General features: G+C 45.4%; 1 protein-coding gene across 7 annotated transcripts in view; it reads right to left on the bottom strand.

Annotated features, from left to right (window-relative positions):
* The window catches only part of fgfr3 (fibroblast growth factor receptor 3), a 67,260-nt gene that overhangs the window by 26,456 nt on the left and 26,400 nt on the right, over positions 1-14,404 (bottom strand). For 5 of the 7 annotated variants that reach the window (XM_046412153.1, XM_046412154.1, XM_046412151.1 and 2 more), the window contains exons 4-5: positions 11,755-11,820; positions 2,722-2,891 (exon numbers count right to left, since the gene is read on the bottom strand). In XM_046412153.1, the coding sequence (XP_046268109.1) occupies positions 2,722-2,891; positions 11,755-11,820 (236 nt within the window). The remainder of the gene's footprint in view (positions 1-2,721; positions 2,892-11,754; positions 11,821-14,404) is intronic. The other 2 variants (XM_046412156.1, XM_046412155.1) reach the window with 1 other exon arrangement.

The raw sequence follows: 14,404 nt of genomic DNA on the forward strand, positions 1-14,404 counted from the left end.
GGACAGGAGTGAGGGAGGGGAGGGGAGGGGAGGGACGAGCCATGATGTCTCGATAAAGACGCAGAAAAGAACGTCTCAATAACTGCCGCCTTGAATCTTACATCTCCATCAGGCTCAATCACTCACGTATGCACCTAAAGGACAATGAAATGGTGGATTTCTACTTGTATAATTTTCTACCATTTCTCTTTAATATGATCATTTCACAGTCAATGGTCGAAATGATGGAGGAATTTAAAGTAGCTGTGGAGCTGCAGTTTACTGAAACCGTAATGAGGACAGAAGTTCAGAAGTTATACACAGTTTGGCTGACAGAGCTCAGAGCCTTGAAGGCTCTCAATATGTCTGTTAGAAATGGACTAACCTTGATCAGGGAGAATGATGTGAGCAGACAAAAGTCTTTCATACGTGTATTTGAATACATAAAGTCTGCATGTTACATAAAGCTGAGTGAACTGGAAGTGAATGAAAAGGGTCAATGCTGCATGGTGACAAAAGGGATTCAAACATATTTTAATCACGTGCAACAACAACCGTTTGGCTACGCGTCCTACTGCTCGGACACGTCGTCCTCCATACTTTTACGGCACACCATGAGTGCCTGTGCTTGGGTGGTCACGGTGAGAACGACATCGGCTGTAGTGGCTGGTGCCAAGCTCGACCCTCTGAGCTTTGCACAGCGGAAAATGTACAGGAATTTGCCTCGGTGGCCCGCTGACAACTTAAAGTGTCCCGGCTCACACCGGCAATACAGCAAGGCCAAGTGGACCTCACATACGCTGTGAAGGTTTACTATGGACAGTCAGCTATACATATCACTCTCTAATTATACATTTAAAAAGCCCGTAGGAGCATGTGCTAAGCAGGGGAGTGTATAACCGTCTACTGTGAGACATTACACTGATTAGGCTGACTTTAAGATCTCAATACGGTCTCAGTCACCACGCAACGTCTCTACTGGGCTCTTTCACTTGCCACTGGCGAGCTGTTTTCTACAGAAGAGGGACACTTGGGGATTTGTGGGCAGAAGTGGGAGATTTGGTGAACAGATGGAACAAACATCTAAGTGCTCTGACTGGTCAGTTTGGGATTAATTCAGCGCCAAAGAGAGAGGGGAAAAAAGCAAACTTTGTGATAAGCAAATCTTCATGCATACGAAAACATGCTGCTGTCGGAGAGTGACTCTGTGTCCTGAGGGCTGGCAACAGGTGTGTGTGTGTGTGTGTGTGTGTGTGTGTGTGTGTGTGTTTGAGTGGGGACAGAGGGAGGGAGACAACTGCTGTTGGTCTGCTGGGAGCAGATGTTGGAGATCTTTGTAAACTGTTAATAGCTGCAGGATCTCATTACATTTAACTCCTTAAATGCCAAAGCTCCACTGGGGAGAAAGGATCTCTCACTCCCTCACACATGTTCACTCTGCTTCAGCTGGAGGCAACTTCACTGCCACAGAAAACTACTTAAATGGACAAATTTCTGCTTCCACATGCTTAAGTTTAATTTAGCTTAGACGTGTTACGTTTTATTTAGTTTACATTTAGTTAAAGTGAGATTATGCAAGTTTTGAAAGAACAAATAACTCAGTACACACATTATATAATAACAGCTGCACTTGGTCCGGTATGACCAGTAGCTTATGGCCGTTAGCAAACATTAGCAAAGTAAATTCTGCTCTTCTGTGCGAGTTTCAGCTTGAAGCCTGATCCTGTGTTAGTCGGGACTGAATATGCTCTGAACTTGGATTTTCTTTTTTACTTAATATTACAGTTTGCTTGGTTCTTCGTGTTTTCTTAAGATTCAGTGCAGCAGAGCTTTCTTAAGATGTAGAAGCACCGGAATTAAACCCTGAAGAGAAAGGAATCGTATCGGGTGGAGCAAACACTGAAAAGTTGCTCTTTATTAATGCCGCTTTAATTTATTTTTCTATTAAGGCAGCGTGTGGACTGAAAGGGAGGGAAAGTACCACACAGCACAGGAAGACCCGGGAAGAATTTACATCTGCAGGCAAAATTTTTGAATTTATTTGTAATGAACATTTAGGAGGGTTTATTTTGAAGCAGAACACACATTTTGACTGTTTGAATTCCGATGTCCTTACCACGCCGAGTTTGTCTTTTCATCCTACCGTCAGGGCCATTAAAGGAACACAAAAGTAAACCAAGCCCTGTTACTTTAAGTAGTGCCATTCCACACGAGAGCTCAGTGTTTAGAGTGAATCCGATGACAAAACTGAGCACAACAGCTGTTTGCTGCACCGCATTACTGTCAACGCCGAGCTATCACGCGAGGCTGCGTGTATCTGTGGACCGCTCTGTTTTCAGCACAGCAGCTCGACCCTCGAAATTTATTTGGGTCAGCTCAGAGTGGCCCGAGTCCTGCCAGCCCTGCGACGAGTTCCCTGACCTTTATTCACCGTGAGAAGACCTCAGCGAGCATGAGCGCTCTTTCAACACTCGTCTTCACACTCGTCCAGTTATAGAAACTCACACCGGGGAGCATCGCAGCACTCACAATGATCTACTGACGGGCACACAGCAGCTTTGCTCGGCCAGCAGGGGATTAGGATGCCTTGCTAAAAGGCACTTTGATGGTGGCTCGAGGAGGGCAGAGAATCACCTCCTTCAGATGGATTTCTTTTGGAGCTGGTGTGAGGATTTTAATCTTTAAAATCTGCTGCTTCTATAACCTTTAGGTGCTACCATGTTTGAAGCTGAAGTCGCTCACCTTGATGCCTCCCATCCTCTGCTCTCCCTTGAACTCTTTGCCGTTCTTCAGCCAGTGGATGCTCGGCATCGGGTTTCCGGCCGCTGCACAGCGGAACTTGACGGTGTTGGCGGCCGGAACGGCCAGCAGCTTCTTGTCCATCCGGTCGGGCCTGGTCCAATATGGAGCTTCTGTTGGTGAAACACAAAACAGGGCGTCAGTCATACAAAGCTGCTTCTCCAAGGCAAAACATGCACTCAAAGTATACAACATTTAATGGAAAGCTTTATTCATTGCCGCCATGTTCCTCTAGGAATCTGTTAATACTGTTCACTATGTAGCTGGGACTGAGCCTTTTCAAAGCATATAGTTCTGCGATATTACCAGCTCAAAACCAGAGACTTGAAGGTTTTAGGCCTCTGGGGAACCAGGTCTCAGGTACTCGTTTTTTGACTTGAATCTGACTCTCTCTGCCAGCATGTAGCACAACAGATCACCCTCCTTGTTGTCCATTTGCTCTCAGATCAGAGATTTTTTTGGGAAAGACTCTCCAAGGAATTCATCGTTACATGTTTTTATAATTGCTAAAAGATGGCACAGACGGGACTCCTCTGTCTTCAAACTGGTCCATCTTGGATGAGTTATGTACTTTGCCAGAACAGATGTGAGGCTGTGGTTTCACTGGAGGTCTTCCCTCGCTGCTCTGATAAACAACACACAGAACCTGCAACTATCTGCAGCGTCAAGCCTCTTCTGTCCCCAGAGACGCAGCTTAAGTGGTGTAAAACACAGTTTGACGGACACTGAAAGGACACGGACACCGAAGCGTCACGAGGACCAAACAATGCTTATCACCTTCTTTCCCCAATGACAATACAAGAGTTGGGTTAAATCGTCCGATCCGGAGAGTTTGGAAACCTGTCAGGGCGATTTATTGAGTTGTATTGAGAAGACGGCGGACAAAGAGAGAGTAGAGAGTCAGAGAGGCCTATTGTTCCAGCTGCGTGGGTGTGGAGGGTGAGAGCACTGAGGCATGGCTCACTCACTCCCTTTATAGGCCTGTGTGTGTGTGTGTGTGTGTGTGTGTGTGTGTGTGTGTGTGTGTGTCAGGACAAAAGCTGGGGAGGTGGCTGACCGGTCATCAGATGTCTCTTTTACTTTCTAAATGCAGGAGGAGAGAGAGGAGCTAATTACCATCTCAATGTCTGCGCTTGTGTGTGTGTGTGTGTGTGTGTGTGTGTGTGTGTGTGTGTGTGTGTGTGTGTGCTATCAGACCCTCACCCTTGAGCACCACAGGCAGGTTTTGACTCACCAGGACATCCCAGGTGAGATGGCGATCAGTCAGGTGGGCGTTGCTGTGTGTGATTGTCTCTAATCTGTCTTGTGTGTGTGTGTGTGTGTGTGTGTGTGTGTGCGTCTCTTCATTGTGATGTCTGGGCTCCTTCTGATGGATTTCTAGCACACATCTTTTTGGCTCTTGCCATCAGACTTTGGCTTGGGCTTCACAGAGTGATTGCAACCAGACCGGGAGAGAGCGATTCGGTGATGAAAGACACAGACGCAGCTTCTTAGAAAGCAAACAAACACAACGTTACTTCACTCTGCTGAACAGACTGTAAACTCCAGTGTGTTTACAAACTGTAATGGAGCGGCTGAACGCAGCTCCCTGCTCGAGTGAGAGACTCCCCACCTCGCTAAGACAAACTCTGTCCACGTGCAGCCACACACACACACACACACACCTTAAAAGGGAAATATCTGTTAGATTTCAGGACTTCTCTGCCTCTTTGTCTCGTCTGTCTCGACGTATTTGGAGCGACACTCAGCGTGGGACAATCCTCCCAGGAGTCTGAACACATTGTTTTCTTGGCATCGTAATCAGCCACACACACTCGGTGAAAGAGAAACACACACTGAGTTTTTAAACAGTCTCTTTCCTGATGTGTGGTCCTCCGTGCTCCTCCTCCTCCTCCTCCTCTTCTTCCTCCTCCTCCTCCTCCTGCTGCTGCTGCTGCTCCTGAACTCATGTGGGCCTGAAGACACCTTCCTGCTGCTGCTGATCCTTCAGCCACAACGACGTTCTCTAAACCCGAAACAGACGCGCGTGCGGACTCATGACGCTCATCTCGTCTCCACGGTTTTGTCCCAGAAACACAGAGACTGGTTTAGTTGCTGACCTTTAGCGGCTAAGCGCTAACTGCTGTGTTGCTGCACCTGTCAGTCAAACTGAGAGGCCGCTGCTGTGACGGTGGTCGCTGCGGTTCTTCTTCTATTTATTCCACAGCAGAAACTACAGGACTTCCTGTGAAGTCGGGCGCAACTGAAACTAAAACTAATCAATTTCACTACTTAATGACAAAACTCTGCTATCTTTTAAAGAGGCAGAGCAGGTATGAAGTGATTTCCACCTTTTTGTTCTCCAGGCATCCAAACTTTATTCTGTTTTTAGAAGTAAACAGTAAACAATATCCTATTGTGGAAGAACAGCTGAGAATAGAATAATTGGATAAAAATGTGGAAAAAGAAAACCAGGATAAAAACCAAAAGCAATTATGAATACAGGAAACTGTTTAAGCTGTAAATAGAATTAACATAATGATATTTTTACTGCAATTTTCAGATTTTTTTTTTCATTTTGGAGGAATAAAAAACTAAATGAGTGTTGAATGTAAACAAATGAATGTTCCAAATGAGAACAGATTAGTATTATTATCATTATTTAATGCAGAGGTGATTTCCTTATTTGCAGCCACATCATTTTGGTCAGGACTGTGGTGAAACAACACACAGCTAAGAGCTTTCTTTCCAACGAGACAAACGTTATTTGTTGGCTCCGTGGATTCTTACCAGTCGCTTTCCTCTGTCAGAACAAGTAAAACAAAATGCAGCTTTTTCCAATTCAGAAACAGCGATCGATGTTTGAGCTCGAGTCCTGCTCTGTACGCTCAGCAACACGCAGGAATCCCATCCCGTGTCTAATTGGCTGGATGGTATTTCCTCAGCAGAGGGGAGTGGGATTTTCTAGGAGGGAGGCGAGGGGGACCGGAGCAGAAAGCCCTCAAACCCCACAGGGACGACTACCCTGCCCTGCGTGGATATGCAGCCAGCGCAGTGGAAACTGGTTTAGCGTAACACCTCCTCTCAGCTCGGCCTGCCAGCTGCAGAGCGAGGAGGGAAATCTCTCCGGGAGCCTAAAAATACACCACTGTGTTCCTGTTGTGCTGTTTGTTTGGTCCACGTTCGATAACAGAAATCACTAAACAGCGACGGGGAGACGTCGGTCAGCCAGAGGAGTTTATTTACTGGGAAAAGCGATGATGCTATTTAACATGGAAGTCAGGTTTTCGCCACTGCCACTAACGATTATTTTTTATTACTGATCAATCTGCTGATTATTTTCACGACTAATCAATCAACCATTTAGTCTTGTTGTAGTGTTTTCCAGAGCCCAAAGTGGTGTCTTCCCACTTGGTCCAACAAACTGTCCAAAACCCAAAGACTCTTCACTTGCTATCATAAATGACAAAGAAAGCAGCGAATTTGCTTTAGAAATGACTGAAGCAGTTAATCAATTATCAGAATCGCTGGCTACTAATTTTCTTTTTTGATCGACTAATCGATTACTCCATTAATCGACTAATCGCAGCAGCTCTGTTCCAAAGCCCAGCAGTGCTTACCTGGCACACATTCACAGCTGGACTTGATAACAAAAGTTTCTGTATTCACAGTTTCTGATCGCTGCTGATCAGGAGGTGAGATTTTCAGTCACTTTGGCTGTGTGTCGGTCTCAAAATTGTGACTAATTGCAATGAAATTTGGTGGAAAGTTCGGCCGTGAGCCAAGAAAAGAAGTGATTACTTTTTGGTGGGGATCCAGGAATTTTTAAAATGATTTATTTTCCTGCAAGACTTTCAATATTTTCTCATGAACTACTGCACTTACTCAAAGGAAGGAAAATCTGGCACATTCATCCCATGATTGTCTGCCACTGTGTGTATTTTGATGCTGGTCCAGATGCAGATTAAATTTTTCTAAATACTTTCTATTATTAAAATAACAACTTTAGAGGACTGTGCAGGCTTGGCAGGGCCCCTGCACCATCTGAGTGCTCAGTATGGTCACATTTTCTTTGCATTTGGACTTTGCCGTCACAGGTGTTCCACACAACCACGTGCGACCCTCGCGCATCAGGCCGTATGAGGCTGCGTATCAAGCCGAGCAATAAGCCGCAGCGGACACGCCGCGGAGCCGATCGCCACGGCAGGCACAAGGCCCTTCAGCGCTCAGACACCGATCTGGGGAACGGGAGGAGGACGAGGAGGAGGAGGGGGGTCTAATTGTGTAATTGTATAATTTGCCCTCGCTGACGCCTGCGAGCACACAGGCAGATTTCATTACAGATTACACTGGGACTCTTTGAAGGCACGCTGCCCCGGAGGGCCTGCAGGGACTCAAGGCAAACAGAGTCGGAGGAATGGCGGCCGCAGAGCAGCGTAGCGTGGCCCGGCGTCCGGCTCTCTGCTCTCCTGCCAGGGTAAACAAGGAGGCTGCATAGCTCAGGAGCACAGCAGAGCACAGATTAGCCTCTGTTAACATTCCTCCCCCCGACACACACACACACACACACACACACACACACACACACACACACACACACTGCCCTTTCACTTCACACAGGCTCTGAGTGTGTGCGCTGCTTTCCACACTGCAAAAAGTACCCACTTTAATAAGTCAAACTCATCGTGTGCGGGCCGACGACGGTTCTGTCTCTGACCTTTTATTTGCTCTTCTGTCGGGAACTCGTTGAATCGTGTTAGAGGGTTTCGTCATTTGTCAAACATATTCCAAGAGGTGAAAGAAGAAGGACTACCTGAGAAAGTCAACTCAGGTGAAATATTTTCGCATTTCCCATCAGGGATGAAGGTGCTTTGCAACATTTATGCACAATGAATGACAACACTTAACAAGCAGCCAAGACATTTCATGTTTGCAGCTAATCGTCCATGACGACTGAATGGTGCAAATGTCCCTCAAAGAATCTGCTGAGACAAGAACCTTTCAGTTTATTTTGCATATTTTGGCATGTTTTCTGTTAATGTGGCCTTCCCTAAAGCTGATTTGTTGATGTCGTCATGAGTAATCGTTTCACATATCACGACTGACACTGACTCGCACTGACCCACGTGGTTTCCTCACAGCCTGGTCAGCAACAGACACCACCTTCTGTGTGTGAAGGCCTGCTAAACCTGCAGCTTCACTCACTCAGAGCAGAGGCTGGAGATAACCCAGAAAATGCAGACGTGACATGCGCGACTGCTTTCTCTTCATACAAAACTGAAACACAAATCTGGTGTGAGTCTCACAAATTGGTCGATAACGTAATCTGTGCACAGCTTCGACTCCACAGGAATTACTGTGGCTGCTGGGCAGGCATCTATCTTCCCTCTGCCTTTTCCCAGAAGGCCTCAGGAGACAGCTGAGCGAGTTCTGGAGGCTGGTGAAGAATGAGCTCATGACTGGAGCAGCTTGTCTGTCTGTCTTTCTGTTTGTCTCTGCTCTGAGAACAGTCAGCTGTGGCGAGCAGCATCATTTCAGCTGGCAGCTACAGCGACGGCCCAGACTGACTCAAATCCTCTGCTTTTTTATGCCATCTTTTCTCTCTTTCGCTTCCCTGTCTGTCCTTCGTGAACGGCCCGACTCTTTAGCCACCTACACATCTCCATTATTGTCCTCTCCTCTCGTGGACGTCCTTGTGCTCACCGTGACGGGACTCTCCGTCTGGCTGTGGGGTTTGTCACATGGCTCCTTCCTGCTACAGCCGGCTAATTAGCGGTGGCTTAGCGGACATTAAGCAGCGATAGGGGTTTAACGTTTCTGGGCTAATCCCTCTCCTTTTGGCCAGGAAATCGGAGCCTCGTATGTCATGAGGTAGACTTACATCCAGAGATTAAGCCTGGCAGTCTGAGGCTATTTACTGGCATTCAGGATGTGTGCTGTAAGCTGCCGCTGCCACTTCGGCCTCTTTCGGAAACACTCCAGGCTCCAGAAGTGAAGCGGCGCATTCAAACACATTCAGGTTTTACATAGCAGGTTATCCACAGCGACTTTCAGCACAAAGACAGCAACAGGAAGCTTTGTGCCGTGCTTATTCTGCTGCTTTCTTCTGTAATCTCTCTGGATAAGAGCATCGGCTAAATGCCTTAAAGAAAAAAGGCAAAACTGTATGAACATGAAGCTAGATTACATTTTTAATCCTCCGACAGCAGAATGCAGGGATTAAATGTTGAAAGTGATAGCAGCAAGACAAAGAATATTAACAGACATTCCTGTGTTAATTAAATAATTGAGTGCAACGAGTGCCGCAATAAGAACAAAAATGGCTGTTCAAGTCATGAATAAGAGAATTAGGATAAATCAGGAGGTGATTTTTGATCCACAGCTGAGACTTGACGCTTGCTTTTCCAAGCAGCAGCTTACTAACTTACTAACCCACTTGTTCCTGACAGCCTGTCTTTCCCAAAGCTCCTGTTGCATGCTGTCGTCAGCAACAACTGCCTCATTAAAATCCCGATTTCTCTCCCATCTCAGTGAGGAGAAAAGGAACGACAGCAGTTCCCTTTCACAGATTCAGCAGAATTCACAACAAGTTAAATGGAAAAGCATGATGTCTTTACCAAGAGATCATTTTTAAACACATTCTCTTCGCTTTTATTTTGATTGCAGAAAAAGGCAGTTAGGGAAGGGAGGGATGACAGCAAAAGGTCTCCGGCCAGACTCTAACAGCGGACAAACACTCAGCTGCCAGTTTGTCAGGTACACCTGGCTTATACAACAACCCTGCAAGCGATCCGATAATATCCTTTAAATATCAGTTTTTGTTGTTGGTCGGCTTGATGTACGGTCATTTTGATCATCTGCTGAGTTATGCTGACAGGTGTCTCTGTTGTTTTATCCACTCCTGTTATATCAGCGACGACAGAACAAATAACAGAAAAACCTCTCAAAATGTAGATTTGTGTTTTCACTGTCCTGGAAGAAGTCACGTCATTTCAGTTATGAAAGTCTCTTGTTTTTTGCCCACCAGCCCATCATTGGGTCACAAAATGTGGCATTTGGGCCTTTTCAGCAGCTGCAGCGTCTGCCGCCGTCACCGTCTCAGTCGAGTGCGACCGTGGATTCGGTTGGAGCTTCGTATGTGAACAAAGTTCGTTGATTTCGTTTGGGCGTCTGTCGCTCCGTCATTGAAACAGTTCCACGTTTCACCTCTGGCACCAATTTCTTTTTTGAGCAGTCAAGGTGGACTGGGATCCAGTTCAAGACATGATGGACTGTTTGACACCCCTGGCAAGTTTTCCAGCTTTTCATTGACAGCTGGAGTCCACAGTCAAGAAGTGGACTATTGTGACCCACAAAGTATGCAAGCAGTGGAACTTAAGAATTTGTTACGGCGTAAAGATAATTTAAATCAGTCAATCTAACTCTCTTTCTGTAGGTTTTTCAGATCCAGTCAGGCTCTCTTTTGTCTCCTTCATTTCTATCCCTCCTCTGTCTCACCGTATTTCCATCATTTCATTACTCCTTTTTTTAAAGTCTGTCTCTGACTGTCTGTTGCCTCACCTTCATACGGTGCAACAAAGGAAGCACAGTGCGGCGCCTGGCTGGTCGAGAGCCCGCCGAGGGGCCGACAGAAGAGAGCGCGTTAAGCGCAGCACAAGCCATCCCTCACCCTTCTTTGTTCACCTGCACCTGAACTCCGCACGTCTCCGAATGCCAAAACAGCTCACATCCCAACAGAGCGCCCGTGTTACCCGCCGGAGCAGCGCCGGCTTTTGATCCATGCGATTGTGGCATTTAGTTCAGTGCTCAGGAGAGAAGCTTTAATGTGAGCACAGCAAGACAGCGAGCACTTAGAAGAGCCATATAATTCCAATTACAGAAATAAAACTGTAATCAGTCGCATAAATCCAATAAAAGTCCCATAATTGCCAATAAAAGCTCCTTTTACAGAGATTCTCCTGCTGCTGCAGACAAAATCTTTCATACACTGACAAGTGAAATGAGCCCAAATTTTAAAATGCAGATCGTCTGTCAGAATGAATGATTTAAAAAGAACAGTTTCTATGGCACCAAAGCAGTATGTGGCTACTGCAAACATTTGCTGCTGCGTTTCATCTGCTCATCACCTGTAATCAGGTGTGCTGATGACTCAGAGTTAGCAACACCAGAGAACAGAAAGTGGAAGAGGCAGAGACTTGATGATTAATCAGAGGGTCTGTAACCTCTGCAAGAACATGTGGAGGGAAGCACAATTTGTATGAAAAGGTGTGAGCCAGATTACTATTTCTTCACTCTTCACTTTTTAAGTGAAGTACAGTGTGGTGAATGGCTTTGTTCCAGCTCAGTGACTTTGTTTTGTCACTGTGTGTGCTCTTTCTGGTTCAGCCTAAGTAATCAGGGCTTCTAATAAAAGCCAATAAAAATTCCAATCCAAAACTCTGTGCAAACAACAATTGTAGTGCAGCAGCAGCTATGATCAGTTTAGTGAATTGATCCTTCTCAGCTTCTCTTACTCATACTGGGACAAAATCAGTCCTTTTATTGCTGTAGCCCCAAATCTGTCTTTTAGCAGTCAAAGGGAAATAAAGTTGCAGAAAAATCAATATGACAATATAAAGTCTAACCAAGGCTGCGCGCTCTTTATCTTAACTTTAACCCGCTCACAGCCGCTCCAGGTCCTGGCTTCACTCTGCAGCCTGTGTGGCAGGTGCAGCACATTAAGCTTAACGACGCAGTTCATGCTGCCTTAATGGGACTCAGGTTGTATTTTTGTCATGAGAACACATTAATGCTTTGAGTTTAAGTGCTAAGAATTGTGTTTCGAGGTGACAAACAGTTGGGGGTCGTTTTGTTCCAAGTTACTGATGGAGTCTGGGAGCTACAGCCATTGTAGGACTGCTGAAACAGCATTCTGGCAGTTTAAACAGGAAAGGTTCTCACATCAAATGACATCGTTTAACTAAATGTAGTCAAAAAAAATAGTAATGAAAAATTCACCATTTCCATTACCTGCATCTTCTGGGTCCTCGTCATAATCTTCATCATCACCAGACGACAGAGAATCTGAAAAGGAAAGACAAACAGACTGAATTAAAATTTAGAATAATAAAGGAAAAAACGACGGACAAATCTTATTTGGCATCTGCACTCACTCAACCAGACAACTTCATTTTAACAAAATGTCTTTATTCTGCAGACTACTTGAACTGTGCTAACCATCAGATAAAACAAAAATTACTTCTGGAAAACTTGTGGAACCCAGTCTATTTTGTGAACGATAAGCAGGGGGGAAAACAAAGCAGGAATTTTGAGCACGTTAAAATGCCCAGTGGAGCTCGAAAGTGTGTGTGTGTTCACAAACAAGTCCGATTAGACATTAACAGACACACAGAAACACACGCCGTGTGCATGAATGCATATTGAAAACTGACTCGTTGAGAAACTCATGAATGAGCCTACAGTTCTCTGCAACGCGGTTTGCTCACATGTTACAACCAAAACATTTCCACAGATGTTAGAAATGAGACGATCATTAGAGCTGCTGCAACACAGTCGAGTGTGTGTGTGTGTGTGTGCGTTCACATGAGCGGATACACACATAAAACTGCTCTACGTCTGCAACACACAGATCTTGCTAAAGGGTTAGCGTGTCAGATGATGGCTAATTACTCTCGAGCCACAGATAGGACTGTTTAGATTTGCTGTATCACACATTTACACGCCGGCACTCTAATTATTTTCGATGTGACCTTGGAGTTTTCTGGTTCAGCTCTGCAGGTCCTGGCTAATGAGAGCCAGATGTTAACCCCGGTGAGCTAAAACTGCTCCCGAAACTCCCGACTAGCAGGTCTTAGTTTCTGTTATATGACACAATCCACAACTCGACTCGACTATTGTGCTGCAGCTCAGCAAAAAAACAAGCTAGCTGGACTCACATTACAGTCTGGCATGAGCTCCATCACTGTAAAAATGACACTTTCGAAAAACATTGTGGTTGTCAAAATAAGCCTTACAACTGAATACCGTTGGTGAGTCATCGCTGAAAGTAGTGAAACCAGAGAGAAGCAGGGTCACTGCAGACCAGACGAGTCCACCTGAGGCTGCACAGGAGCTAAACGCTAACATCAGCATTGTCAACCTGCTGGTGTTTACTAGGCTAATGTCTAGTATGTTGGCATGCTAACATTAGCTAATTAGCACAGTTACAGCTGATTCAAATGGGAATGTTATTAGTTTGGCACATGCATGGTCACAAACCACACTATTGGAGAGTTTAGTTAAATAGTTAAATTAGTTAAATTTAAATATTTCAGCGGTTGACTGACCAGCCAAATGAGAGACAGATATCACCGTCCTTTGACTGCTAACTTGCTAAAAATAATCTGATTTCCAGTTGCATTAACACACCCAGCAAAAGTCAAAGGTTATGATTTAATATATATATAACAAATTTGTCCTTAAATTTGAACCTTGGAGTCCATAAATAAGAAGGCTCATGTTTAAACAAAGGGCCCTCCGATCAAGTGTCGTAGGACAGACTGGTGCCAAAGACAAGACGTTTAATCTGTCCCAGTAAATTCGGAAACAATTATCTTTGTCTGCTTTTTGCTTATGCTAAAAGCAAAAGACAGGGACGCACAACACATTTCACTATTTCTTGTCTATAGCCAATTCTGTGATGAGCCTCCAGATATTTAAGTCGCATATACAGAACCTAGAAACAAAGTGTTCATGCATTTCTTATGGTAAAATACCTTCTTTCATCTCCTCACATTCCAGCACGTGGACTGGGTCTGTGTTCAATATGAACTGGCCGCCCTGCGCCGTCTGGACTCCGTCCAGGAGCTAAATCTGATACCGCTCCTAAATATCTGACACCTTACTCAAATATTTGATTGTCCATGTGTGTTTTAGATGGAGCTGAGGTTCTGTGTTTAGAGTGGAGGGCGGAGAGCGGGCGTTACGCGAAGGGGCAGGATATTGCCGCTACATACTGTATTAAGTCTGACTTCACTAGTGATTTAAACATGTAGTGTTAAAATGATAGGAAATGCCTGACAATGGGCTGCGAGGAATTAGCTTCCTGCATGGTTTTTTCTTCTGAAAACTGCTGAGCGGGAAGCAAATGCAGTTAATTCACCTCAATGGGAGATTTTAAAGCTTAACATGACTTGCAAAATGATGGATGTTTTCTTCCTCTTTAAACCAGTGATGTGGGGAGTGTGTTTGCATGTGTCCTCCTGCAGGTCTGGAGATGATGTGTGGATCCAGGAGGAGAAGCTGTCTATCTCTGATCAGATCCGGAAAAGGCCATTTTGTGCCCGGCTCGCAGCCAAACACATGCGTCTGTATGTGTGTGTGTGTGTGTGTGTGTGTGTGTGTGTGTCAGAGAGGAGGCGGGGGGTGACTTGAGAGGGAGCAAATTCTCTCATTTCTTGCCACCCCATCTGTTTTCAATGATGAAACGTTTCGAGCTAATTGCTTTCTAATTAGTTGTCAATAACAGGCTCAGCTGGTGTCCACAAGTTTTACGGGGAAAATGCCGCCAGACTTTTAAGCTACTGCTCGCTCCCTTTTGACCTCCCCGACTCGCCCCCCCCACCCCCCCACCAGTCCGGCATTCCCATCAGAGCTCTGTTTGCATCAC

The sequence above is a fragment of the Scatophagus argus genome, chromosome 15 (genome assembly GCF_020382885.2).
Source record: "Scatophagus argus isolate fScaArg1 chromosome 15, fScaArg1.pri, whole genome shotgun sequence".
Classification (NCBI taxonomy): Eukaryota; Metazoa; Chordata; class Actinopteri; family Scatophagidae; genus Scatophagus; species Scatophagus argus.